The 27992-nt window shown below is 36.5% G+C and overlaps 1 protein-coding gene across 7 annotated transcripts in view; it reads right to left on the bottom strand.

The window, feature by feature from the left end:
* RGS12 (regulator of G protein signaling 12) overlaps window positions 1–27992 on the bottom strand; it is a 93355-nt gene that overhangs the window by 49159 nt on the left and 16204 nt on the right. For 5 of the 7 annotated variants that reach the window (XM_030491646.1, XM_030491649.1, XM_030491647.1 and 2 more), the window contains one exon: window positions 16352–16471. In XM_030491646.1, coding sequence (XP_030347506.1) covers window positions 16352–16471 — 120 coding nt within the window. Of the gene's footprint in view, window positions 1–1310; window positions 2517–5972; window positions 6141–16351; window positions 16472–27992 lie in introns of those variants that run through there. The other 2 variants (XM_030491653.1, XM_030491652.1) reach the window with 2 other exon arrangements.

Here is a 27992-nt window from a genome sequence, read left to right as displayed (position 1 = left end):
TGAGAAACTTGTGTTCTTTAAGGGATGAAGCACTGAACATTTACAGACTGAACACAAATAGCCAACTTTCAAACATTCTGCCACTTAGCTCAGGGAAAGCCTATCACTCAGTCAACTGTCTGCTTGCATCCAGCTTTGTTCAAACTCCTTATTAAATCACCTGAAGCAACTTCTCCTTTTGCCAAGGTATGAATTATGAGCAGGTCCCTAGATCTTCAGTTACATTACTCCAGGACTTACATTACATGCACGTATTTTTATCCTTTTAAATACATTACAGCATGAACATTGTACAAATGCCATGAACTCAAATGATCTCTGGGAGGGAGATCATGTCTCAAAATATGGTCTACACTGTTCTAACATCTTAAATAAAAAAATAAAGCCATAGTACTTCTGAACTATTGCTAGATTTTCCTCCTAGTAAATATTCCCAAATGTACTTCTCACCTAAATCTTAGAGTAATATTATAGTATTTTATCCTCATTTCAAAATATTATTGCAATTAATTTCATGACTTAGATTTCTGTGAGAAGGATGCCCTTTCAGAATGCCACTTCAAGGAGGGCTATTACATAATTTGTCTTTTCAATTCTCTACCACCAAATAAGTGCATTTATAACAGTTAATACAAAAGTATTATAGATGTAAGAATTCACAAGGAAAAAAGAAACACAGTACAACTAGTGCACAAGAATTTTGCTGAATACATTCTTCTCTGAAGGTTACAGGGTTTGTCAAATATTTAAGTCTATAAAAACAATATATGAACTTAAACAATGAGATATTTGGAATTCCTTTAAGAAATAAATGTTCAACTTTCTACCCAAAACAAAACCAATCTTATCACATATAAACATAGTGCCTTAAATGCCAAATCCATCCCTAAAATTATTTTGAAAAAGACATATGCAACATATATACAGTTTTACCTAAAGATATAATATTGATGTAATGGTACAGAAAGCATATACACAATACATTGCACAGAATTAAAAGACAGGTAAAGATTATAAACATACTGATTTTTTTAGCTTTATACATATTGGGCACAGTTTATAAATACATCTCAAAATCTGACTGTTAGTTGGTACAATAAGCTTCCCTTTTCTCTGATAATGAAACACAATGTTTGCATTTACAAAGGAATCTTAACTAAATCACTTTAAAGTAAAAAAGCTTAAAGGCTAAGCAAAAAGCATTCTGAAGCTGATAACATTCTTTAATTTCTTGCCAATAACAATAGTCTCTTCTAATTTCTCACTGCAACGATGCCTTGCTTTAGCTAAATATAATTCATATCACTTACCCGCTCTTCGTAAGAAACGGCAGTTATTTTTCCTAACAGTACTTTTCCTAAATTCATCTTCACTTAATAGGGAAAAAACATTTCCTCAACACACCAGCTTCTCAAAGATTAAACTAAAAAATTCAGTCCTGTTCCATGCCTGTACATGCCAGTAAAGTTTAAAGGCATTTCGTATGAAGTTCTATTTTACTCCCTTTATGTTACCCATAGCAACAGGCCAATGCAGGAAGCTGTGGTTCGTCAGGGATTCAGATTAGATCTCAATTATCTCTCACCAGAAAATCTAGATCATTTTGTATAAATCATTCCAATCGTATTTTAAAACGTTTCCTATAACAAATCAGGAAAATAAAATGACGATGAATTGTGTGATAGTCCTGTATCCGATAAAACAGATTTCCAAGACAGTTTTCAGGAAAACATTAGTTAATCACCCTAACATTAGTTATAGAGGTTTACATAATGCAAGCCAGAATAAAGTAGGACCTCAAACGGTCTATTCTGCTTAACTTTTCAGTGGTTATCACTAGAAATTGCTTGTAAAAATCCACAGTACAAGGAAACCTGGCATATTTGGTTAAAGCCAGGAGCAGCCCGTTGTCACTAAAGACAAAATTCTCCTTCCAGAAACCAAGTGATATTCTCCCTTCCTTCCTTGCTTCCTGAGCCTGTGCTCAACTGATGTCAAGGCAGTTCTGTGCACAGCCCCTTAGGAACAGAGAGCAAAATAGGCTACTTGTAACGCAAGAGGGAAGTGCTATTAACTTCCCTGTGACAGCAGTGTCTTCAAAAGACTGTATATGGAAAGTATAAGATTTCATGAAGTTTACTGCTATTCACAAGTAAGTAGCAATAGCATCTAAACCATTCATTGCTATTATTATTTTTAAGCAATCAGAATACAATTTTCTGCGAAAAATAAACACCAGAACTGCAAACTGGGAATGATTAGTGGGCATTTTTATGCTAGAGGGATGTCCTTGAAGCCAAGGTGGACTTACTAGTAGTAGTTTAGGAAAGAGGAATCTTCTCCCTTTGTCAGTGCAGCATGTGGAATCCCCCACTTCCATACAGTTCCTAGGTTGAGCCCCTAATATAAAAACAACCCTATGAAGAAGGCATATATTACTCTGAACTTCTATAGAGAGAATGAGGCAAAGAAGTTAAGAACCTTTACTCAAGATCTCACAGTAAGACTGGTTTGCAAAAGACAGTCGAAGTCTGCACATCTTCCTATTTTGGGGCTTAGGATGCAGAGAATTTGTTAACAGAAAAACTCAATCTTCCCAATTTAATTTGGGATGATCAGAGAAGAAATTTTAAGCTAATTGCATAAGCACACTTTAACAAGCATTCCAGAGACATAAGCGAATTGCTGCGATGGACAAAGTTCATTTTATGATTGATGACTTGTTTGAATAGGCACACCACTGCGCTTTTGAATGCTGTCTTCTACAAGTATTTAATACCATGAAGAAACGCAATGGAAACAAATGGGTGGGTAGACAGGAAGGAGTGTGTTTTACAAGTTATACCGTTATTTTACAGCTTACGAAGCTAATGCCCTGTGATACTTGCACAGAAGAACAGTTTTACTACGTGCAGAGAAGTATTCAAAATTTATAATTTTATAAAGAAAAAATGCCAGAGCTGTTTACATACTGCATTTTGCTTAACACTAAACAAGTGGAATGCAGAATGTATTTTCACTGTCAATACCATAACCAAACAGAAACACCATTACAAATATGCAGGTAACCAGGTGAATAATAATCCTTACACGGGGTAAGTGAAAACCATAAATGGATCAGAAATGCCTAGAGAACATTTTTCTTGGGGGTAACACAAAAAGGACTCTTATCAATAGTTTTTACTATTTGAGTGTTAACCTAAATCCTCTAGGAATCACCTAGAAATATACTAGCAGAGTTTTAGCAGGTGAAGATGTTATCCATAAGAACTCAAGAATGATTAGGAGAAAAAAAAAATGCAATGGGATATAGCTGCAAGAGTAGCAGTTCACCAGAGCAAATGCAGTGAACATTGTTAGGAACACTGTGGGTGGGCAATGTTTTATACATTCTAGGCACCCATACTTGGCATTATAAACCTAATAATCCCTTTGTTTAAACAGACCTTTACAGTTGTTGATTTTATTTCATTGAATTAAGCATTGCACATCCACATTTTTTCCATACAGTGACTCTACCAGCACCACAAACAAGCTCTACCAATTAGACAGTACCAGTTAATGGTAATGGTTACAAAATGTCATGTGACTTTGAAAGGCCTTTAAAAAAAATCACATCCCTCTACATTTTTATTTTCACAGGTTATTTCAGCAGATGCCAGATTCAAAATCTTGTGATTGTGTGTACCATATTTGTAAACCAGGCAGGCAACTCGAAGTTCAAAGGTCAAAAGCAGAAGGAATGTTAATTTGCAAAGCTATTAATGGAAAATGTTAAAATATAACACAACAGTTTTAAAAGCCTTGTTCAGATATACCAAAGATGACATTTGTAAACCCACATCCATCTGCTTATAGAAGCTAAACTGTGGAAAGGGGTAGAGACCCCAGATATGGCTGATCTGTTTTTCTCTTCTACCCTCCCTCCACTTCCTGCTCATATTTTCTTTTCTACATTTGTTTTCAGAGAAGAAAAAACTGAAGAGAAAGACAGAATGACAGGAAGCCTGGGTAAGTTTTAACTTGTCAAAAGATTAATAGGATTTCATATATCCCTGATTCCTAAAGAAGAAAACACACACCAAACCCACCTGGCAACTAGAAAGAGGCAATCCCTTTGACCAGCTCCTAGTCGCACAAATTCCAACAGTAAATTTGACACTGGCAGAATGCACCATCAAAAACCTTCAACCTCATGAAGTATTTCTTTTCTTATCTCATATTAAAGAAAGTAACAACTACTTGCACGAAAGCCAGAGAAAAAAATATCTGTTAAGAATATGATTTAGCTCACTGACCCTAGGTACTGGAATAAAAAGCAGGAGTATCAAAAAGCCTCCACACAAATTAAGACAGCTTTGCTATAAAATGGGGAAGGGGGCGGTTCTAATTCTCCAATTTTTCTATAATCTGTCTAGATATATTTTTGTCAGTGATTTGACAGCTACTCAACAATAAACAGATCCCATATATACTACTGATTAAAAAAAGGAAGATTCTGTTATTTACAACACCACAGTTTCTTTCTATGGATTTTAAAGATAAAAGTCCTTCCTATTCCAGGGAGATTATAACGAAAAATATTTCCAAGACAACCCATTTGGAATCTGTTCGTGTATAAATAACCGGAATACAAGCTTCCTTGTCAAACACTAAGAATTCCCATACAATAAATTCAGTGAAGTGAATGGATGAAAACTGCTGTTCCGGGTGCCCCCTGCTGTCTGCCTGCACCTCTGAGAGTGATGGACACATTTTAAAGTGGCGTTGAGGAAGATTTGCCATCCAGAAATCTACTCTAAAACCAAGTATGTGGTTATTAAAGGAGCACTGTAAACTTTAAAAAATGCTTCTGTATATCCTGATTGTAAACTGATAATAAAAAATACACTTTTTCCAAAATGTTTCTGAAACAATTACTTTTTTTTCCTTCTGTTGATAAACACTTGAAGGCAAATTAATTCTCTCTACTAACAAAAACATGCAGAAACAGCATAACTTGCACATCTAGATAGAAGGTGACTTGCAGCCCCATAGTAAATTAAAATCAAATTACATATTAGGGAGGATATGGTTAAGTCACAGATAACTGAAACACATTAAGCCACTCGTGAATTTCTTACTACTACAGACAGAACCTCTAAGAACCAATAGATTCAGAGGAAATCAATGCAAAACTAAGCATAAAATCTATTAACGTTTAAGTAAACAATGCATATATATCTTCCTGAGCCTTCCAATTGTTTCTTTCCCTTTTCATTTTAAAAACTGACAGCTTTGCTGCTATACTTGTAAAGACGTTTATACTCTGAGATATATACACATAAAGATTAGGACTATAATGTAAAAAACTGGTAATACAGCCAGTACCTTTACTTACAAAATATGCATCTTCTGAGCAACAAAAAGCTAAAACTCAACTGAAGTTTTGAATTAAAAATTTTGTATTTTATACTTTTCATCTACTTTCAGTTATTTTAATAACTCCTACCATCTGGATTCTGTTTTATTGGATAAAAATCCAGCTGGAAGAAAACAAAAAATCACTTCAGCTGCACAACGTAAGAAACACTGTAACAATTAAAAGGTTAACATAGCTATAACATAACATTCTTGCTTTACGGAAACACATGCGCAAGTATAGTGAAAATGAGGTGAAAGATTTATAAAAAACTTAATTAGAGAAGTATCTGTATATCTACTATACTCACTCCACATTTAAAAACAATATAGTGCTAAAGAAAGATTTAAAACATGTCTATAAAAATGGAGTATTAATTTCATAATACAGCTTACATAGAAAGTCAACTTAAATACTTACACTTACAAACTTTGTCTCTTTAAAACCTCATTGAATCCTTAGAAGCATTATTTATCATATTTCACTGCAAGATTTCTTAGCTCAGAAGACTACTCATTAAACCATATTCCTGTTTTCTGTTCGCTTTAGACAAACAAAACTTTATACTTACAGACACTTGACTATCAGGAAAAGTTTTCTCCATGTATAAATAGTTTAACAGCTCATTGTTAAGAAACAGTTCCTTCAACTTTATTATTACGTTCTTTCTGAACACATGTTTACTTCTTCCAGAGTCCAGTAAAAAATGAGGCTTCTCTGCCTGTTGCCCTATCAACACCTCTCCCATTCTCCTCCCTCCCCAGCATATTCTCCGCCCTCAATACTGGTTCTGTATCTTCTCATCAAAAGGAACAGGCAGCTTTTAAAATGGTGTTTAGGCAGGTCCTGTGTAACAAAGCTTCTGTGAAGACAACAGCATGCTGCTGAGGAATCTGCTAATGCAAAATGCATTCGCTAAGGGCCTACAGGACTCTCTCTTAAACGTTTGTCCAAACTGGTTTTAAGCATTGAGTCAACATCGTTTACTCCTCAAAAGTATTCTCTTTCTTCATACATTCCCCTTTGATGAGTATCTTATCTGAATGAATTAGGTCATCGATCCGTATTAAAAATACTTACAATATAAACTAAAAATACCTTTTAAAAAAATTGTTAAAACTTGTAAGACTCACAGCAAATTTCTTTCAGTTTCTGGCATGTAGGTACGTGTCTCGGTATGATTACAATCACATGCATGCATATTGTGCAATCTATCTCATCCTACCAAAACGCTCCGCGTTCCTTTGAGTAAGCAGGGCATTGGCATTTACAAGGATTGCGTTCCAAGTGAAATATGATTCTCCTAATTTTCAATGCCACACCTACCCTCCAGACAGAGCAGCAAAAGCTGTGTATTTTCAGAAAGAAACACACACACTTTCTGCCCAACAAACAATGCTTACATACCATCCTTCTGCAATTCGTCGGTCCAGATGGAAGTAGAGGAAGGGATTTTTACTGTACTACTTTTACTGTATTTCTTTAAGTATCAGGGGAACAGATGAAATGTTCTGATGATTTAATATTGTAGAAGCTCCATAGGTGACTTTTTGTTTTTTAAACTTCACTGGACTGATAAATCCGTGAAAATTAAACAGTAACAACTCGTAGCCAAAATCACAGCATTTGAAGCATGGATACGGGATAGGAAACAATTCACGCATAGCTACAGTGCTATCATTTTTGCTATATGTATTCTGTGTATATACCCTAGAAATACTGATTCAGTTCATTCTATAATTCCTTAATTCATTCCCTAACACTGAGCAGGTCTCATAGAGCAAAACTCCCTCCTTAACCCCCTTAGCACGCGATATGACAAAAAGACATACCAGGTAACAGGAAGAGCAGCCAAGGGAGGGCAGGAACAGCGAGGCATGAAACCAGTCACCCAGTTCCTCATTGCCATCAGGAAATCGCATGGGCACGCTGTTTTGCAGCAGAAGCTCTAACCAGGAAAGCTGCAGGTGCCCTCTCCCTCCAACAGCTCTAGCACGAACAGTAAATGCTCTCAGAGCCCACGGCACTTACACTGCACTAGGAGGTACTATGGTCTGCAAGCCCTTTACTTTACAAACAAACTAGTTTACACCAAGTGAAAGCTAACACAGCTTCCTGTGCCAAGAGTATGATCCATAATCCCGCAGTTAAAGAGAAGCTATGTCCACCTTTGACTCTAAGAACATAATCAGTTCAGAACATGGGTTTATCAAACCCAGTATTATGTTTCCAGTAGAGGCCACTCATGGATGTCTACTGATGAGCAGCACAGGGCAACATATAGGACATTTCCCTGATTACATTCTCCAGACTCCAGGTATTTCTAGTTCAGAAGATTTCCTGAACCTGGCATGGCTTGTCTCCTTAATGATCCCCAGTGGCTCTCTTTTCCAAATACTTGACCACTTTCCCCCAGGACATGCAAATTTCTTCCATCTACAGCACTCAGGGGTGAGGCGTCCCACAGACCGACTCACCTCCTGCATGAACAATCGCGTTCTTCTGTTGTTTGTTTTGCTCCTGGCTCCAGCTACCTTTAATTAATGGGGCTGACTTCTTATCCTGAAGGAGACAGGGAGAAGTCAATCCCAACTCCTTTTCTATGCCACCCATGATTTTGTACTCTTTCTTATACCTTCCTGAATATTTTCTACTTTAATATATCATAACATTCTTGAAATAAAGAGACGAAGTGTGGGCAAATCAGAGATGTTTACAACAGAATCATTATGTGTTTTTTATCTCTATTCCTTCCCTGGCAATTCATAATGCAGGATTTTGTTTCACTGCGACTGTGCTAAGCTGGTGCTTTCATGCAACTCTCCCTTATATCTGAAAGACCTCACTTATGAGAAGGAACAGCTCAGAGACATACCTATCATTTGATATATGAAGCTAGGGTTATTTTGCCTCATTTGCATTGCTTTACATTTCTCTGCATATATTCTCATCTGCCATTTTGTTGTCCAGTCATTCAGTCTTATAAAAGCAGCCTCATCTTCAGAGGCTGCTCTTGTCCTTATTACCTTGAGTAACTTCACCTCACTGCTCACCTTCTTGGGAGGAGCCTTAAAAGACACTCTTGAATCAACAAGTGTAACACAAGAAACTGAAGCAAGGGCCAGCCTCAAGGGGCAAATAATCGTGTGTTTCAGTAACAGACCCCAGTGCAGTAAGCTACTATTCTGCCTTAATGTCATGTGCCTCATGAATTAGACCCAGAAGAGCAAACAGTTTCAGTTAAAAGAGAGTAAGCCCAATTTTAAAAGAATGCTAGGTACCAAAGGTTACAGCGAAAGACATCCTTGAGATATTGCCCACCTACCAAAAGTTGCAGCTCTGTGAGCACTGACTGTCTCGTCACTACACGAGGAAACCAGAACCAAAAGATTAGAGCCAAAAGCAAGGTTTGATACCTTATATTGCTGAATTAAGGGATATGACCCCTCTGCAGCTTCAGGTGGTTATTTTAACTTGTTCACCCTGGCTGATCCTTGTAGTTCTACAAATGTGACTGTATCAGAGATGTTGACAACTTATGAATTCACCTGCATCCATTTAATCACACATCTTAAGAATGGCAGTACTGGCTGCTGACAAGAAGTAATGCCTGCTGCCTGAGGATTTATGCAGAATACAAGTTCGTATCTAGCCCATGAAAGCATATACTGTGCCTCTTGTTCTATGACAGAAATTGGCTTGCATTGGAGAGCCAAGCCCAGAGGCTATAACGCTTGGACAGCACTTGAGTGGCAGGGTCAGACAATGTACTGACTGCTTCCTTAGGGAGAAACTTCTCCATACAGTGCCAACTGTCTTTGCACAAAGGGGGACTGAATTCCCTATGGAATCCATCATAGGCAACACTGTTGGTTCCTTCTCAGGCACCAAAGTACAAGATGAGGACTGCCATATGCATCTCACAAAGAAAGTAGAGATCAGATCCAGCTCTCAGCACATTCTCTGACTACTCCACATTTTATATGCAAATATGCATGGCAGATTTCTCCAGAATCTGAAATAAAGAAAATAACCCAAAGACAGAAGAAAAGACTAAACAGTAAAATTACCAAAGTATGGTCATTTTACCAATTGCAATAACAGAAAACAAATCCCATTATTCTCAGGGTCTGGAAAAAAACCCATACACTTTAACATTCTGGATTGTATCTAGAAATAAGTATCTCTAGTTCACAATAAAGAGGTTACACACAACTGTACTCATCTGTTGACCAAACTACCTTTGTCAGGTACTTTACAAATCAATGTGAAAAGCATAAGAACTTTCTATGATAAAGTCTACAAATGCAAGGAAGATTTAGGAATATATATTGGTAATCTCTTAAAAATTATGGCCAGTACAGAATAACAGCAAAGGCCTAACATTAATGCTACTGCCTAATCTGTGGAAAAAATAAATGTATACTGCTAGCACGACGTTTTCCTTCTTTAGGGAGTAACAATGGATATAACCAAAGTACCTGGTAAGATCACACATGCCAAAGTACAAGCCTGAAGGAGATCCTTTAGAGTAGGCTAAAGAGTTTGAAATTCTTAATAGAGCAGTTTAGAGAACCAAATGTGGAAAAAAAAATATGCTGTTGGAAGTCTTTAAGACATACTAAGAATGATGACACCAAATAAAAATTTCTAAGGGATAACACAAGCATCACCCAGAATGAGATGACAGTAACCCACAGACACAGTGGCTGTATCTGTACTAGTCACATAAATAGCGCCATAAGCTACTGTTGTAGTTCCAAAGACAGCTGGTGCTTTCTGGCCCCTATCATACCACCAAGCTCTCCCAGTCTCCTATCAATCAAGTTGTTTGCATCCAAACTGTCTGCTGGGCATAGTGATGCTAACTATTAGGGCCAACCTCTAAACCACATCTGAAAATACACATTGGCCCAGGACAAAGTCACACAAATGACAACTCTAACAGTGTGACATTACAACCATTGCAATCCCCTGCCTGCCTCGTGTCCTGGCACTGTAGCACTTACTAGCACAGAAGGTAAACAATTCCAGCAGGACTGTAACAGACAAAGGCCTGAACAGAGCAGAATGCCTGGCAGAAACCACTGGATGCTTTCAAAACCTTATACTCAGCTCCATGACCACATATGGCACATTAATCCAAGGTAAAGAAATCAATGTTTATTGTCATAACTAACTTTCACTATTCAAAGCTAGATATTATAGTTTAAAAGGGCTTGAGCTATTATAGGAAGTGGCTTTAAAATCATTAAAAGCATATCTTACACTTGCACTGTCCTAAAAGCTGACCCCTGGTGGCACACTCCAAGAAACGGTACCTATCATTCACTGCTACTGCACCGAGCAACACCAGGCAGGTTCTAGCAAAGGGAAAACAGAAACAAAGACCCTAGACTGTGGTCACAGATCCATAGGGCATCGAAAACAGCAGCGTTAGGGGCTGGACTTTAGAATATCCATATAGGAGACAGGAGTAACCCTTTAATAACCCTATTATTAGCATGCTAGAAATACAGAACTACCTTTTACATATAGAAATGGAGATTTTATTCTTGCACACAGTTTTATTTCACACCTGGCCTTTTCTCCACATTTGCAGACAGCAAAACTGTCAATTGGTCAGTTACAACTTAGATAGAAAATAGGACAAAATACACACAAAAGATCCAGTGCTTAAAGGTAATACATGGTAGAACCTGTGTATACTGGAAGCCCATGGCAAATTATCATAGCTTGAAAAAAGCAGTGAAACCTAAGACAAAAAAACATATTTTTAAATTCACAATTATAAGCTGAGAATGAAGAGGCCTCTTGATCTAAATCACATAATCATACTGGGCAGTGGTAGCGTTGTGTCTGTGGAGATGATCTAAGAACATCAGTAAAGCAAGCTCTGCAGGGAGAGTTAAATAGTTAAATAGTTTTTATCAGACCAACCAGGGTCGGAAAAGTTAGGGGCATGTTTAGCTCTTCCCATCTGATTCTCCCAGTATACTAGTTGGTCTAATACAAGCTATTATCTCCCTGTGTAAGCTTTGTCTGATTGTTTAAATCAGTCAAACAAAGACAGGTACCTACTTAAAAACTCATTATTAAGTCGAATGAGCATTTAGGGGGTTTTGCCACCCACAGATGCCAAAGCTAATATCCAGCAGAGACATGTCATTCATTAGTATAAAAACCTCATACCAAAGAGATGTGTTGTGTGCTTTCAATTAACAGATGAAATGTAAAAAAAAGTTGCTTCAGTGGAATTAACAAAACAGGAAAAAAAAAAAATCAAGCATTATTATCTATAATAACAGCTAATACTACTACGTTATTAATGGTTATTATTAAGACAGAACATTCTAACAAAAGTCCTCACACTGATTTTTAAAGGGAATATATGATACATTCCAACTTTGAAAACATTACTAAACTCTAAAAATTTGCTCCAACAAATGTTCTTTTTCATACAGGATATAGCTTTAAGGTTTCCAAAACAAGGTGAGGACAAAAAGAAAACCATCAACAGCTCTCTCTTTTGTCCTGATATTTAGTTAAAAGAGTTAAATAGTCTTTAATTTTAAAAGGATCTCTATGTTGAAAGAGTATTTAACAATATTCAAAGAACATGACACTTGTTTGCCTAAGGTATTATGCCCCTCATGATGCTATTCTGCCTTATTTTTAAGCACAGAGTAATACCAAAAGTACAAGTGCCACAAAGATTTTCAGGAAAAACAACTGCTTTGAATGTTCTCCTTGTCAAGGAGGAACCTAAATTTGTTGACTTCAAGGGAAAATGGCAAGGGTCCCCCATTTTTACAGACCTCAAGAAAAATTAAACTATGTAGGTCATTTCAACAAATGACTTTCAGTTGTAAGTGTTATGGAATATGGTTCCAAAATTGTTAAAGAGTAAAAGGATTATCTGTTTAATGTAATTTTTTTACAAAGACAGTGTCCTAGTCTCTGCAGTCTCACAAATTCACCTTTAACGTGTTTATAAATCTGTAAACAATATCTTTGCCAGGACAGAATCATGCAAGAGGATGAGAGCAGTGACACTTAGCTACAGGGAAGAAAAGTAGGAATAAAGATAGGATCATGCTCAGAAACTTAAATAATCCTAAATCATGGCAAGTTTCATTTATCTTAAGCTACACCTTGCAAATATGAACCAGCAAACATGCTATAAAGTAAAATTGATGGAAATCATGGAATTTTAACATGCCTATAATGGACACTATTTCATAACGACAAATGAGCCACATAGGAAAATGTACTACTACACACAAAATAGGAATCTGCTGTTAATAAAACCAGATTTCTTGTAATCTAATAAAAAGTTCTAAATGCGTTTCTTGTGAAAACAACATAAGTAAGCTATATACCAGACATTCTGATTTTCTGACTGCAGTTCCAACTTACAAGATAGTCATATTCAGCTTTGGTGTGAACAAGCACAATTTCCCCAGTTCAGAGATAAAATTGCACATTTTATGAGACATTTTCTGTACCATAGTCATAGTATAACTGCACCTACTATTTTTGCATTCTCATCCTCTTTCAATCACTGTAAATTTCACATAATCTTGCCTACAGGTTCTATTAGTAAAAACAGTATCTATAGGTTAATCCTACAAACTTGTCTGGTTTCTTCTATGTTTAATACAGCTTCGGCAGGTAAGAGGAAAATATTTAAGGGGAGGGCAACTATCATCAGAGCTAATTCTAACCTGATAAGAATATTGTCTGTAAATGTACAGCCAGCCATAATCTAACAATTTAAAAGTGAAATATTTTCTTCCAATCATTTGTTTTATTTATTAAAATAATATATATTAATATGCTTTATTCTTGCATAGATTAAAAAAACAGAAACTGCAAAGAAATCACGCCACCTTATGGCAGAAGACAGCAGAACCGACGGCTGCTATTTCACACACCACAGCTCCAAGGACGAGACGAGGAAGTTCATACATTCACAAAAGATCCATACACAGCCTTTTTCAGACCCATAAGCAAATGAAAAGTGTTCAGCATATGCCCACAAAAGAAACTGCACGGAACCTACTTATACTGCTCAATTTAGAAGACTAAGTTAGATGCCAGCAGGAATCAAACCCACAAGCTCAGAGAAGCATATTAATTTTCCAAGTTCATGTTTGGGTTAGTACTTTATCCATTCTGCTAAGATAACTAAGATAAATGCAAAACAAGTAGCCTATATAATACACTCATGATCATTATTCCAAAGGTGGAGTCTCTAAGAATTTCCTGGTATTGTTATTTCTTCTTCCAGCAACTCTAAATAGATGGCCTGAAATAATCTAAACATGTACTAACAACATTGTGTTCTAGTACACTTAGTATAACAGTACTTGGGAAAAGTGCTGCAGTAGCAATGTTAAAGTTAGAACCAAAATCAAAACACCTCACAACTATTTTACTTTGATTTATGGAGTTTTTTAAGTTCTTCTCTGGATAGGTATTTCTCCTGGTGGCTAGCATATCATCCTCTTATGGCATGCAGAGGGAAAAAAAGAGACTTCAAAGTCAAAAGAACAAATTGACAGAGAGCAGTCCACACCCAAATAGTTGCATGTAGTAAGGGCAATCATCCCAATACAGATTTTAATACAGATTGCTTCTTTGTCCAATTCATATCCTGACCTAGAATGTAAGTTTCCCCATCCAAAGTAACAGCTTTAAGAACTAGGACACTGGTAACACAGAGAGCCTCTAGATCCCTCCTGTTGGTGCTACTCGAATTTATATACATTGCTGAATACTAAATAAGACATACTGGAGAAAATTTGACTTTTTAGGCCAGTCACTATAACATCTCTCTGAAATTAATGGAAAGTATCAAGTCTCTATTTTAATGAATATTTATACATGTAAACCAGCTCCAACAACAGAAATTAAATTATATCTTTGGTGTTTAAAACACTTTCTCAGATACGAGACGTGCACATAAATCTGTACGAAATTTCAATCCGGAAGAATGTGGTGTGAACTGGTTTTCCTATTGCACATGAATTACTAGCACTAGGCTGTTAGATATTCTGAGAGGATTCTCTCCTACTGCGATCAGAAATTCTGTCAAAACTAGTAATACACAGTAGCAACCTTTTTTTAATTCAGAAGAATCACTGTTTTCTGATTAAGAAAATGTAGCTAGACAGGTCCCAAACAGCTTTATCCAGAGGATCTTGCTCTGTTAAAGTTATACACTTACTGTATTAAAGTTGAGTGCAAAGAAATTAAAAAGTATTTTCTATGACTAGAAAAAAAAAAAGCAAGACACTTAAAAGCTTCAGACAAGATAGAAATAGACCACAATGAAAAACGTTCTTTAAAACATCTAAGAAATAAGTAATTACAGTTCCTACCTGCATTCCCTAAGCACGCCAGAAGCTCCTTCCATATATTCTGTTCCCTAAAAATCCAGTGCTCTGAGCTCCCCTTTGCTTTAGTTCAGAGTCAGTGAAATGCCATTCTTCCTACATTTTCCCACAGCAGGAAACTCAGAATATCTCCTTCTTTCCTCCACCCATCACAAACACTTTTTAAACACCTCCTTCCCATGTAGAGGACTTACTGTGCCACATTCCCTCCCATGCTGAAGAGAGGTATAATACGTATTACATGGTTCTTATGCCAAGAGCTCTGCATATATTTTTGTTTCTCCCCAACCACAAACCTTCTTTCAAGATAAGCATGACAGAGGGGTAAGGGTAAAATTCCTCCATTCACCTTCACATCGCTACAGGTCAGGTTTTCCCAAGGAAGCACACCAGAGAAGAAGATATAAAGAAGCCATATTCTTACAGATGGTTGAGGAAGGCTCTTAGCAGAGCAGCTTTTTAAATTCAGACAGCTTTGCATTCCTTGTTTTCAACAAAATTGATGAGGTTTGGCCACTAAGGCCCAGGCATCAGCTGATGTTATACCAGATGTACGTAGACAGGCTGAGAAAGTTGGGGCTGTTCAGCCTGGATAAGAGAAGGCTGCGTGGAGACCTCATAGCAGTCTTCCAGGATCTAAAGGGGGCCTATAAGGATGCTGGGGGGGGACTCTTCATCAGAGGCTGTACTGGTAGGACAAGGGGTAACAGGTTCAAACTTAAACAGGGGAAGTTTAGATTAGATATAAAGAAGAAGTTCTTTACAGCGACGGTGGTGAGGCACTGGAATGGGTTGCCCAAGGAAGTTGTGAATGCTCCATCTCTGGCGGTGTTCAAGGCCAGGTTGGACAGAGCCTTGGGCGACATGGTTTAGTGCGAGGTGTCCCTGCCCACGGCAGGGGGGTTGGAACTAGATGATTGTAAGGTCCTTTCCAACTCTAACTATTCTATGATTCTATGATTCTATGTGAAATAGCATTATCATATTACATTCAGAGAACAATATCCCATAACCAACACCAAGTTGATTAGGAACTCTCTTTTATCAACTGTTGACATACGAGGAGGAAAAACATATTTAAGTATTTTTAAAAACTTTTCCATACTCAGTGAGTAACATTCTTAGGAAGTTTTATGAAGAGCCTGGTCCAGCAACAAATTTAACCCCCCAAAATGTCCTCAATGTAACGATCATCAGCTGAATGAAAAAAAGAACATGATGAGCATTTGATTTTTTTATAGGATACCATGACATGATTTCTAAGATATGATGAACATTTTGATCAGCAAAACTGTATTGTTTTGCATTATATGACCAGCTGTCAAAATTCACCACAGAAAGAACAGCCACTGCCAGCACCAAGGTAAACTACTAAAGAAACATTGAAAAAGTCAGGTGATACATGAAACCTGTATTCCCCTCACCTAAATGTCATATGGTGATTAGTAACTTTATTACACTATAGATAATACTTTCTCTCATTAATGATCAGCATTAACTACTGTAGGTTCCTCTCTAAGACTCAAAGCGTTAAGTGTAAGTTATTTACCTCAAGGTCATCCAGAGAACGAGTAATACTAAATCGCTTAGATCTTCCAAATGATCTTCGAACAGAAGAACGTGGGGGAGGAGCCTGATTTAATCCCATTGGATGTCCAAATTTTGCACCCTAAACAAAACAGAAAATATGTATTATTACTTTACTTATTCAGCTTTAGTACATTGCTGATCATAGTGACAGCACCTGAATTGTAAGCATTGGTAGGTACAGAATTCCAAGGATATGGATTTGCAAACCTGTAACAGGACCACAGTTTCAACACAAGCTGGTCACTTCCCATTCCCCTGTAAAATCATGTATTGACTTTTCCAGTCTCAAATCAAATATCATAAATATTCAGAATTAAGTTACCATACAAACATGAGTCATCAGTTCCTAAAGTGTACATATGCTACATGACAGTATGAACAGACAGGGCTTAATTAAAAGCAAGACAAACCTAGCTCTTTACTGTCTTAACTGGAAACCATATAGAATGACAAAATCTGTGTCTTCCTGGAGGAAATTAACATCCTAGAGATCATCTCACCCAGCTGCTGTTGGAATTTTTCTCCACACTTCTAAAAATCTTACTTTCACTGATTTTTTTTGTCTTTTAAAAAGGCTTGCTAGTGTGAAGTCCAACATTTTAAATCACAGAGTACAAAATGCGGGAACTTTTGCCCCGAAGAAAGAAACTACCTCACTTGGATGTTCCATGACTAGAATTGGTGCTGCAATAATTATGTCTAATGGCTTTCTCTTTTCCCCATAGTAATACTCTTTCTCCTTAAAAAGTCACCAGACGTCAGATAAGCTATGACAGCTCAGCATGTACATATTTGGCTTATGCCAAATGGCAAGTGTAAGCTTAAACCTAAGAGTAGGCACACAGTGACTGGTGCTAAGCAGATGTACATAAACTCACTGAATTATGAAAACTTGTGATTATGTGCCTGAAATTCTGGATTTCTTTCACTGTAACTTTCAGTGTGGAGAAAATTCCTTCCTGCCTTCTGATGCTTTTTTGCTCTAGAAAGTAAATGCTTTTAATGCAGAGTAAATTTTCTTCTATTTCATTTCAGCATCTTTCTTCATCACAGTAAGCTTAAAAATATATGTATTTGTCCTTTTATAATTGCTTATTAAATTTCATATTTGCATTTTATTAAATTTTATATTTGTATTTATTTCTTTCTTTGGGAAGGTTGCTGTGCTTTCAATTCTGAAATACTTTGGTATCCCTTTGATCACTTATTTGAAAGTCTATATACATCACATTAACCAAACAATCATAAATTTCATATTCTTTTAATCTCATGCAAGCGGTGAGTAGAGAAGAACATTGAAAATATTATACAGCCTTCTTACTGCAATAAAAAAAAAGGGATCCAGCAGAAGGTATCTGCCTGTTTGCTTATTCCCACTGAGTAAACACTATTCTTTAGCAACAGGGCTCTGACTGCCACCAGCATTCACAACACATTCTGTTTACAAGCTCTCAGAAATGTCAAGACATAACACAGCATACAGGAATCTCGATCCAAAGTATGTAGCAGAGTTTATCACTGCAACAGGCTGAGACTCCAACTTATTCATTCAGTATTAAAAGTGATACATTTTTATATGAAATTTCCAATATACTAAGGGTTTTTTTTAATTGGTTGAGAAGAAAATTGGGCAGGTTCTAAGGAAAATTCAGAATCTGGCAACTGGAGATTAGCTTCTAAGGTTTTTAAGAAAATGTTTAAAAAGTACAGTATAAACAAGCAAAGATGGCTTTTGCTAAAATCATCAACTACATGTGCGGCCAGGAAAGATGTTCTCTGTAAACGTTCACAGATAGCACCCCCAGGAATAAGGATAGTTCCTGGGTTTTTGAGCGACTTTTGAAAGTTCATCCAGGCAGGTACCACTGAGGTGGTTCCCACTTGGCTCATGCCTTACAGTTACAGCAGTCTTCCCTGGCTGGACTGAAAGCTTATACCTAATTCAGTAATCTGTGTTCAACAGTGAACTCCACATTAACCCCTGACTAAATTCAGCAGTATCCATTACTGTTACTACATAACATACCAAAACACTAACATGACTCCTCCTGTATGGTATATACCTGCTAAAATAGCATTGATATATGTGTACAGCCACTAGGTTTCACTAGTCAGGTATGACCACGCTAGTTTTGATTTTTTTAAGTTTTTAATCTGTGAATTAGCAAAAAAACCTAGCAGAGTGCAAACAGCTCAGCAAATTCTAAAATCAGTGAAATTAATGGCATCATTAGTGCAAGTACAACTGGTATTTTGAAACTAATGAACTGGTGTAGCTATTACTGGCTTGATGGTCTTTCATGTATTTCTCAAAATAAGATGCAACCCTCAGAGGACTTCATCTTTCATAAAAGAAAAATGGTGAAAGGAAACAAAGGCAAAATACTATCAATAGCAGTCAGATCTATTTTGAATAACAAATACACTTTTGCTTTTCTTTCTCATTCAGCTCAAAAAGAATACAAACCATCCAGCATATGTTTGAATAGCAGAGATTGCTGTATACAATTCTGGAAGATTAAAATATACAACTAGAGAACACACACTCAAAAAAATCTTGAAACAGTAACATTACAAATTGAAGGAAGAGGAACAAACTGCCTGAAGACAAATCTAATTAGATTCCACTGAGAAGCAGATTCTAGATAAGATTAATTATCACCAGATGCCCCATTTCAGAAGCAAATGCTGTTTACCTATTTGTGGTCAGAAATATAACAAAGAGAAAGAGTGGACAAAAATACTTGCAAATTGTGTGGTAATAGAAAAAGAACAGTAAATTAGCATCCAATCAAAGTTTTTGTTTACAGTTTTTGACATCCTTATACAAAACACTCCTGAGCACTGTATGTAAAGGTAAAGATAAGAGCAGGGAAAAAGAGACCTTGAGAATAAAATAGTGTTTAAGAAACAATTACAAAACATAAAAATTCACAGAGCTAACCATTTCCCCAACACATTTGGATAACAACTGCAATTAGGAAAACGTTTTCAGATGACAAAAATCTCTTTCTTGGTCTGAAGAATCAAATTAAGAATCTAGGAAGTTAAGGAAGACATTGTTTAAAAAAAAAAAAATTGGAAGGAAAAGACTGCAGTTCACAAAGTATTTAATTTCCTGGTAATGATGCTGAGAAGTTTCCCCTTTCCCTTTTCATGTTTTCTTGACTCTGTTCCAGACATTCAGACTATGAAGGCAAACCTCTTTCTGCAGATTGACCTGAAAAATTGCCTTGCATACACACAAATAAAGAATCATGTAACTTAAGCAAGTAACAGCATCATTTTGGGAAATGGTTTCCAAGGGACTCTGAAGAGCTGGAAATAAAAGCTTCCAAGACTTGAAGACAGAACAGCCATTGCAACTGTAATGTACTAATCAGCATGGCTAAAGAAATCCACAGTATTGGGGCAAAGAGAGATTGCTACTGCAATGACTAATATTAATGTAAATTTTGCAGTCTATTAGCTATAAAAACACTACTTCTAAAAGCCCTTATTACACTATTAAACAGATACTAAAAAACATTAAATGAACCTAAAAAAATTTCAAAACACTATACTACAGGACCAACAAAATGCTGTCCTGTTCATTGTTAGCTGCCAAACTAAAACACTGAAATTTGCTACATCAACACTGGGCTGTGGGGTGTTTAAACACAGATTGCCTGTAAACTCTAGAACTACTTAATATCATATCCTTAAGATTCCATTCTGGAAAAACTGTGTTGCTGAATCTATAAAATAAAACTCTAAAAATATCTAAATATTCAAGAAAATCTAAGAAGTCCTTTCACAGACCTGTATTAGAAACTAAAGTCCATCTGATATTTCACTAAGTGTTTTCATTTTAAGAATCCAGAAACAAACAGAAAAGCACAGAAATTTGTGAAAACAAGTTATTAGTGAAAAGCATGTGCTACAGCAATACATCCTCTGAATTTTGTAATACTGATACTTACAACCCTGCTACTACTATTATGGTGAAAGTACAAAAGAGCATATCTCTAAAAGCCTTTATCCTGTTATGATTTGGCAGATGGAGAGGAAACACAACAAAGGATTAAAGGAATTAACACACTGATGCTCTAAAAAACAACATTCCTCCTTCTATTCTTATAACAAAGCAAAAATTATGAACTATCATGGACTGAAATACCAGTTAGATATATAAATCATAAGAGACAAAGCAGGACAATTAATAGGTCTGCATAATTTTATTTTAACATGTGACTAGATCACCCCTTTTCCTTAGGCTAACAGGAGATGGCAAGTGCAAATACATTCCCCTGAAATAACCATCAATCATTGACCAAACTATAGTCTTTCCCTTCAAATACATATTTTTAATTATTCTTATTTAATTTTTTACCTGTTTATTTTGCCTTGCAGATGTGCTACTTACTAATCTGCCTGACAAGAAAAGCATTTGAAAACAAAAGTCCCCAGAGGGGGGCTGATATAGCAGCAGTTTGTAAATGTGTCCAAGTGAGAACAATTTATGTCTGGTAACAAGAAAGGTTTACAAGAAAAGTACAAATGATAAAGTGGAAAAAGTTGTACTTCATGTATTAGCAAGACAGATGGAGTGAAGAAGCACATGGCTTATCTTAGTGGGACAAGCAGTGGGACAAAAAGAAAAAAACATTCCAATACAAGGTGACTTGCACATATCTAGTTCTTTCAAGACAGAAGAAAAAGGATGGCTCTTTGAAGTAATTATAACTGATAAACAGGTTAGGCAGTAGTTCCATATAGTATTATTTTGAGCAGCTGTGCAAGCTCTTTGCATGTATCTCTGACCACTCTTGCAGCTCCCAAATTGCAGCAGGCTCCCCCCTCACCTCTACTAACAATAAACTATAGTTTACAAAATTAAATATTCCTGTTTGTTACACAGATCCACAGACAGTCATGCCAACACAACTGATGATGCTCCCTGCCAACTCCAGCCTAGCATGACAGAAACTCTTTAAGTTGGTACTACCAAAGAATCATAGAATGGTTTGGGTTGGAAAGGACCTTAAGATCATCTAGTTCCAACCCCCTGCCATGGGCAGGGATGCCTCACACCAGACCATGTTGCCCAAGGCTCTGTCCAACCTGGCCTTGAACACTGCCAGGACGGAGCATTTACCACTTCTTCGGGCAACCTGTTCCAGTGCCTTGCCACCCTCACAGTAAAGAACTTCTTCTTATATCTAACCTGAACTTGCCCTGTTGAAGTTTAAACCCATCACCCCTTGTCCTATTCACTACAGTCTCTGATGAAGAGTCCCTCTCCGGCATCCAAAGAAATGCAATGTGAAACTATGATACTCAACACGATACTCTAACCTGGAGCTTGAGTGCACAGAAGCAAGCTGATGAAACCTTATCAATTATTCAGAATCCAAAGAAACAAAACACCTTTAGAAAACATCTTTAACTAGCTTAAAAGAAATTCCTAGCTACAAGCTGTATCATGGTCTTACATATTCTAGCAACTGCACTTATCAAGTATTCTAACTTTTTAACAAATTGTCATACATAACCTAAAATTTCCATTTTGCACTACATAGTCTTTGTGTTTCTCTACAGTTAAACATATAATATCCTCTCATTCAAACACATGGATATAACCAATAAAACAAGGAGATTCCTCTGTTTTAAAGCTGCAGGAGCAGGATGGAGGTAGCAAGGAGAGCATACGGGCAGCTCTGGGATTAAAAGAGGCTAAGGAAGCGGGAGATTTTTGCTAGGTGTTCAAACATCCTTGACAACAACAAAATGCAGGGAGCTGGCATTGCAGCCAGCAAGAATCAAGAAAAGGGGGAAAAAAAGGAGAAAGAAAAAGTGTGAGGCTTAGGCCAGCTTTACAACATCTAACAAATTTAATCTCTTCATGGAAAACACATTACAGTTTGTGACCTTGAGAGGAAACTAAAGGGGCTGAATCTTATGGGACAGAGATTTTGGCTGCTGTTTGGAAAAGCAGGAAGAGGGAAAGATAAGATATACAAGGAGGGGGAACTAATCTAAAGAGTTAGAAAAACATTAACAAGCCTGATCACCTGCATTTACAGAAGGATACTTTCAAATGCTTTCACAACTGTTTCCAAATGAAAGTTAATCTTGCAAGATTCACATGCACCAGTGAAATAATTTTTTTTTTAATGTTTGTGGAAAAAAGAAATAAAAAAGTAATTGAATGACATGAACAAAGTGATAAGAGCTCTAAAACAAACAAAAAATACAGTGACTCATATCTAGTAATTTTGATTGAAATTGTTTTCTCCTCCTCTTCAGGTAGAACAAGTGCGTTATTCTTTGTCCTGACTGTTTAAGAGAATACAAAAGCACCAAGCACTTGTCAGAACAGTCTCACAGGACCACTTGCCAGCTGGATTCTAAAAATTCACCAGAACAACAGTTCAGGGAGTCTTATACAACCCAGCTAAACCACACTTAAAAGGGAAACAACCATCACTACTCAGACAGCAACTGGCCATCCTGCTCCAGAGAGTCAGTTCCCCAGGTAAGCATCTCCCTATACTAAAAAGTCGAAGAAATTAGATTCTTTTAACAAAAACACTGTCTATGAGTGTCTGTACAAAAAGTGGGAAATTTGAGTACTGATTTCTGATTAATTGCCTTAAAAGCATGTAACAAAAGGAGGGTGCTTATATTAACAGATGTTATTGGGAAAAAAAAAATAAGGAACAGCACCATTTAAAAGGCCTCAATTTAAGGAGCTCAACTAATACAGAATTTTCTACGTTCTGTGTGTCACAGAGCTTAATCATGCTAGCTATAAAATAATCAAATTATAATTTGTCCTACTCTTATTTCCAGCTATTAAAGCTTTTAAAAACTCTCTCTGTTTTTAGGTTTAGATTCTATGACTTTGTATGGTAAAGCACATAATAGTTCAGAACCCAGACACACAGATCATATAATTTGAAACTTCTGCAGCTACTCAAAACATGCCAAATTTACTCTCGGATGTTAAACAGCACAAGGGTCAGTCTGGAGCAGCAGTTCATCTTTACCAAAAAATGCAGGTTTAGGACTTCAGAAAGAAAAGTTCCTAATTTAGACCCTTCTGAAAAAGGATGGGGAACAGGGATGCCACAGTAATGCCAATATAGTCAGTGCACAGAATCTAAAAAAATACTGAAAGACTTGGGACAAAGTAGTTGATACAAACATTATTCTGTCATCAATATTAGTCTTAAATACTGCTCTGGACCATTTGGCTTAGTCTTCCTCTGCTGTTCCCTATCACTCGTAAGTGCCTCTTCTCCCAGTTCCCAGCCCTCTCAGCTGACTGACTGCCCCACTATAGTAGTGAGAGGAGGAAAGACTGCAGGCCATGACCTCCCTTTGCCCCTCATCCCATTAGCCAGCATCACATGCTCCTCCACCCAAAAACTGACAGCGCAGACTTGCAGGAGTTGTAAAGTGAGGGTCTATGGGCCTGAGAATGGGACGGATTGAAATGCAGGGTATGTTGGGTTAGGGTCTCTAATAGCTTGAAAATGATAAAAAAAATCCATGAGGGAAACGGGAAAAGAGCTTGCAGTGGTCCCGTTCCCTGGACCACACAGGAACAGAAGCAGTAAGTCCTGGGGTACAGGTAGGCATGCTAGAGAGGGCTCCATATGCTATGGATCAAAAAAAGAATGAAGTAACACCCTCCAGGCTGCCCTGCACTGCTGCCATCACCATGGATCAACATCACCTCACAAAACTGGATTACGTGAGGGAGGGTTGATTAAAAAAGCTCTAACATCATGCAAACTTTACTGACAGCTTTTCCATAGGCTTTAATTACACTGCAATTCCTATAACCATAGAATAGGTTGGGTTGGAAGAGACCTTAAAGGTCATGTAGTTCCAAGCCCCCTACCATGGGCAGGGACACCTTCCACTACACCAGATTGCTCAAACCCCATTCAACCTGGCCTTGAACACTGCCGCGGATGGGGCAGTCACAGCTTCTCTGGGCACCCTGTGCCAGCACCTCAGCACCCTTACAGGGAAGAATTTTTTCCTAATATCTGACCTAAATCTCCCCTCTTTCAGTTTAAGGCCATTCCCTCTTGTTCCATGGCTCCATGCCCTTGTAAAAGTCCCTCTCCAGATTTCTTGTAGCCCCTTTAGGTACTGGGAGGCTGCTCTGAGGTCTCCCTGGAGCCTTCTCTTCTCCAGGCTGCACAACTTAATGATTATTTGATCATTATATATATTTATAATGTTTTTGGGTTGGGTTTTTTTTTTTTTGCACCATTATGACAAGGGATTCAAATGGTATTATTCACTATTACTGGTCAATAGATTTGATCACTTTTAAGAATACCTCTTTATTTATCAGATGATAATGACACATTTCACTGCATTATAACCATTACAGAGGCATTTTGGCCCATAATATCATCAAGAATGACGTAAAATTTCATGTAAGATCTTTATGCACCCTGGGAAGACATAGAAAAGAGGCTGTTCTGCCACACTGAACATCCAACGAAATTAAATTTATTGCTTGTCTCCTGTACTAAGTATAGCAGGCACAAAACACTGACCACCTACATTTCAGTACTATCCTAATCCCTGTTCAAACAAGAAAACACATGTTAATGGTATTAATGCAGATGGAATAGTAAGATCATTTTCTCAGTATAACTAGATAACAGTATCTTTTATGAGTTGGAAGCCTACTAGTTGGAAATTGCAGAGGAACAGAAAGACATGAGTACACTAGGGAAAAACGAGGAGAAAATTACAAGTACAAAAACATTACAATTGGTTCCAAATCATCCTGAACATTAGGTTGGCATTAGCTAGGAACATTAAGTCAGTATGACCCAATAATCAGGAACGAACAAAAAGACAAATGAATAATTATCATAAAAGCAAAAGAAATCAAGAAATAAGCCTTATGAATACACTGCCTGCTTACACATTTTAAAAACTGCTTATAGTTCTGGTCAACCCTCCTCAAAAGTAATATAGTACAACTAACTATATATTAGTTAGTTACATATATTATATGTAGTACATATATTACATATATGTAATGTATATATGTGTACTATGTATATGTATAGGTATATGTATAAATATTATATGTATATAATGTATGTATATATATGTAATGTACTACATTATATGTAGTACATATATATTCCTCCTATATTAAAGGAATATTACAATCATGAAAGAGCTTTTGTATAGGGGGAGAGTAAGTTGACGTCTGCTTGGAAAGTAAGTGGTTGGTGGTTAAGGTCTAAAACAGAACAAAATGACTACAAAAATAAAGAGTTAGATTATTTGCTATTTCTCACAACAAACATTAGCAAGTATGAAATGAAACTATATAGAAATTACAATTATGCACCATTTTCTTTCCACACTGTTAAACTGCAAAATATACAATTCAAGTGATACCAAGAATGCCAAAAGTACAACTGAGTTTAAGAAAAAACAAATTCAAGAACAAAGATTCACAAAGGTTATTACACACAATGATGTGGATGGTGTCTCTACTGGAGGAAAGTCTCTAAACCACATGCTGCTGCAAATTAGAATATATTTTTCACTGCTTTTCTGTGACTTTTCTAAGCAGTTGCTCCTGGCCAATGTCCAAAATAGGATATTGACCTCAATATTGGATATCTTATCTGATACATATGGATGTATTTACTGATTAATCACAAAATAAGTATTAACCATCAATGATATGTGCAATGAAAGAAGTAAGGGTGGAAGGGGAGGCAGGTTGCAAACACAATTTTTTTTCAAAGGTACAACTGCTAAGTGTTTGGAAAGCACACTTAGATTCTACTACAAGATTGCCTGAAAGAGCTGGAATTTGGTTTGCTGACGCAAACCTACTATCTTCACATACTTATTGATGCTTAATGGCCATTTTCTTAATGGGAATAATGTTCATGTCTTTGTCATGAGGCTTTGTTTTTCCATGTTTCTGTTTCAGGGAAGTTTTAGCAATTTCATATTATATTCCATACACCTTTATACCATACTCATCTATTTCTTCTCCAGTGAAGAACTGGTATTTTATAGCTCCTTTTCTTCTCTAAATCTTCTCAACTGCAAGGAACTGAGGTCTATCTACATACAACTGAACACTCAGTAATTTTATAATCTCTTATCTGAAAGCTTCTACATTTAAAACTTAAAGACATTTTTCATTATTTCAAGTCATTCTGTGCTAATTGTTTTTCTTCACACTATTTTCTTCATTGATTCTCTTTGGTTTTCAAGATGCTACCTTCTCCTGTGACTTTGTAACTCAAAACTAGCTCAGAAATACTTCGATGGCAGCATCTCCCCTTAATTGTCATGATGTTAATTGGAGTCCAAACCTATCCTTGATCTAGAAAACATTTAAAGTCAGATGTAATGAAAAAATCTAAATCTCTGGCACATAAATCTGAAATGAGAAAATTTCACAAAGGCAGTATTGCTCTACAGTCATTTACTGATCAGATGTTATCCTATTTTTTTCCACAGAAAAGCACCCAGCATTACTTTGGCTTTTTATAAGTTTTTAAAAATCCTAGAACTAATGATTTTTTTAAATCATTATTTTAGAAGATTACAATACGTATGAAAATGCTGTATGAAATTAGTAAATATTTAATTGCTTTTCATTTTCTTCCAGCAAAATCTATCAGAGGACCTATTTCATGTAAATGCCTCTTTGCATATTAATTCACATTAGCGCATTCTCAGATCTAACTTGGAGTTTGGGATTTCAGTTGAGTTCTCTTTAAGGTATATATGTACATCTCAAATCAGATCAAAGCCTATAATTCCAAAGGTTAACATTAAATTGTACTGTGTAAGAATAGCAATCCAGCTGCCATTAATTCTGCTTTATAAACAGCTGGGGTGGAACAATTTCAGCTAGTGAGCAAACAGAATTGTAGAGGAAAGGGAAAAAAACATGTAATTATAAAACAAAAAACAAATATGGGAACAACACAGCTTTGCCAACATTGTCTTTGCATCTAAAATATCTGCCTTCAGTTGGTTCACCATCCAGTTACCAACATTAAAAACTGCAATTCTTGGATTTGAAGCAAATCACAAATTTTCACAAAAAAAACCTATTCCATTTTTAACTTGAACAGTGTATCTTTTTCAGTAACACTTGCTTTGGAAACAAAGACAACTCTGAAGTAGTTACAGTTAAACTTCTGATCAAAACAGAGTAATAACCTTAGTAACCCAGAAAATACATTAGCAATGAAAGATGCAGTAGTGAAACCCACAGTATTGCTTACCTGGCTGCTCTCTTCTACCATTTTTAAACTACTTTCAGTAGCTTAAGTCATGAAGATTACAAATAAGAAGCTTTTGGTCTAAAAAAGCCAACCAAACAAAAAAGTATTTGCAATACCATTCCCCAGTGAGTCTCAGACAATAAGATTATCTATTTTTTTATTCCTCTAAGATCTACAAATAGATCTACAAATTCATAGCCTTCACAAGTACAAACAATAATGTCACCAGAAGTCTTATAACAAATATGAAGCAGAAAAGGGTTTCTAAAAATCAATACTCAAAATTTTAAACAGCTTTTTAATTACTTT

This window comes from Strigops habroptila, chromosome 7, assembly GCF_004027225.2.
Source record: "Strigops habroptila isolate Jane chromosome 7, bStrHab1.2.pri, whole genome shotgun sequence".
Taxonomy (NCBI): Eukaryota; Metazoa; Chordata; class Aves; order Psittaciformes; family Psittacidae; genus Strigops; species Strigops habroptila.
Note: the sequence above shows the minus strand (reverse complement) of the source record. Positions and strands in the feature narration are given on the sequence as shown.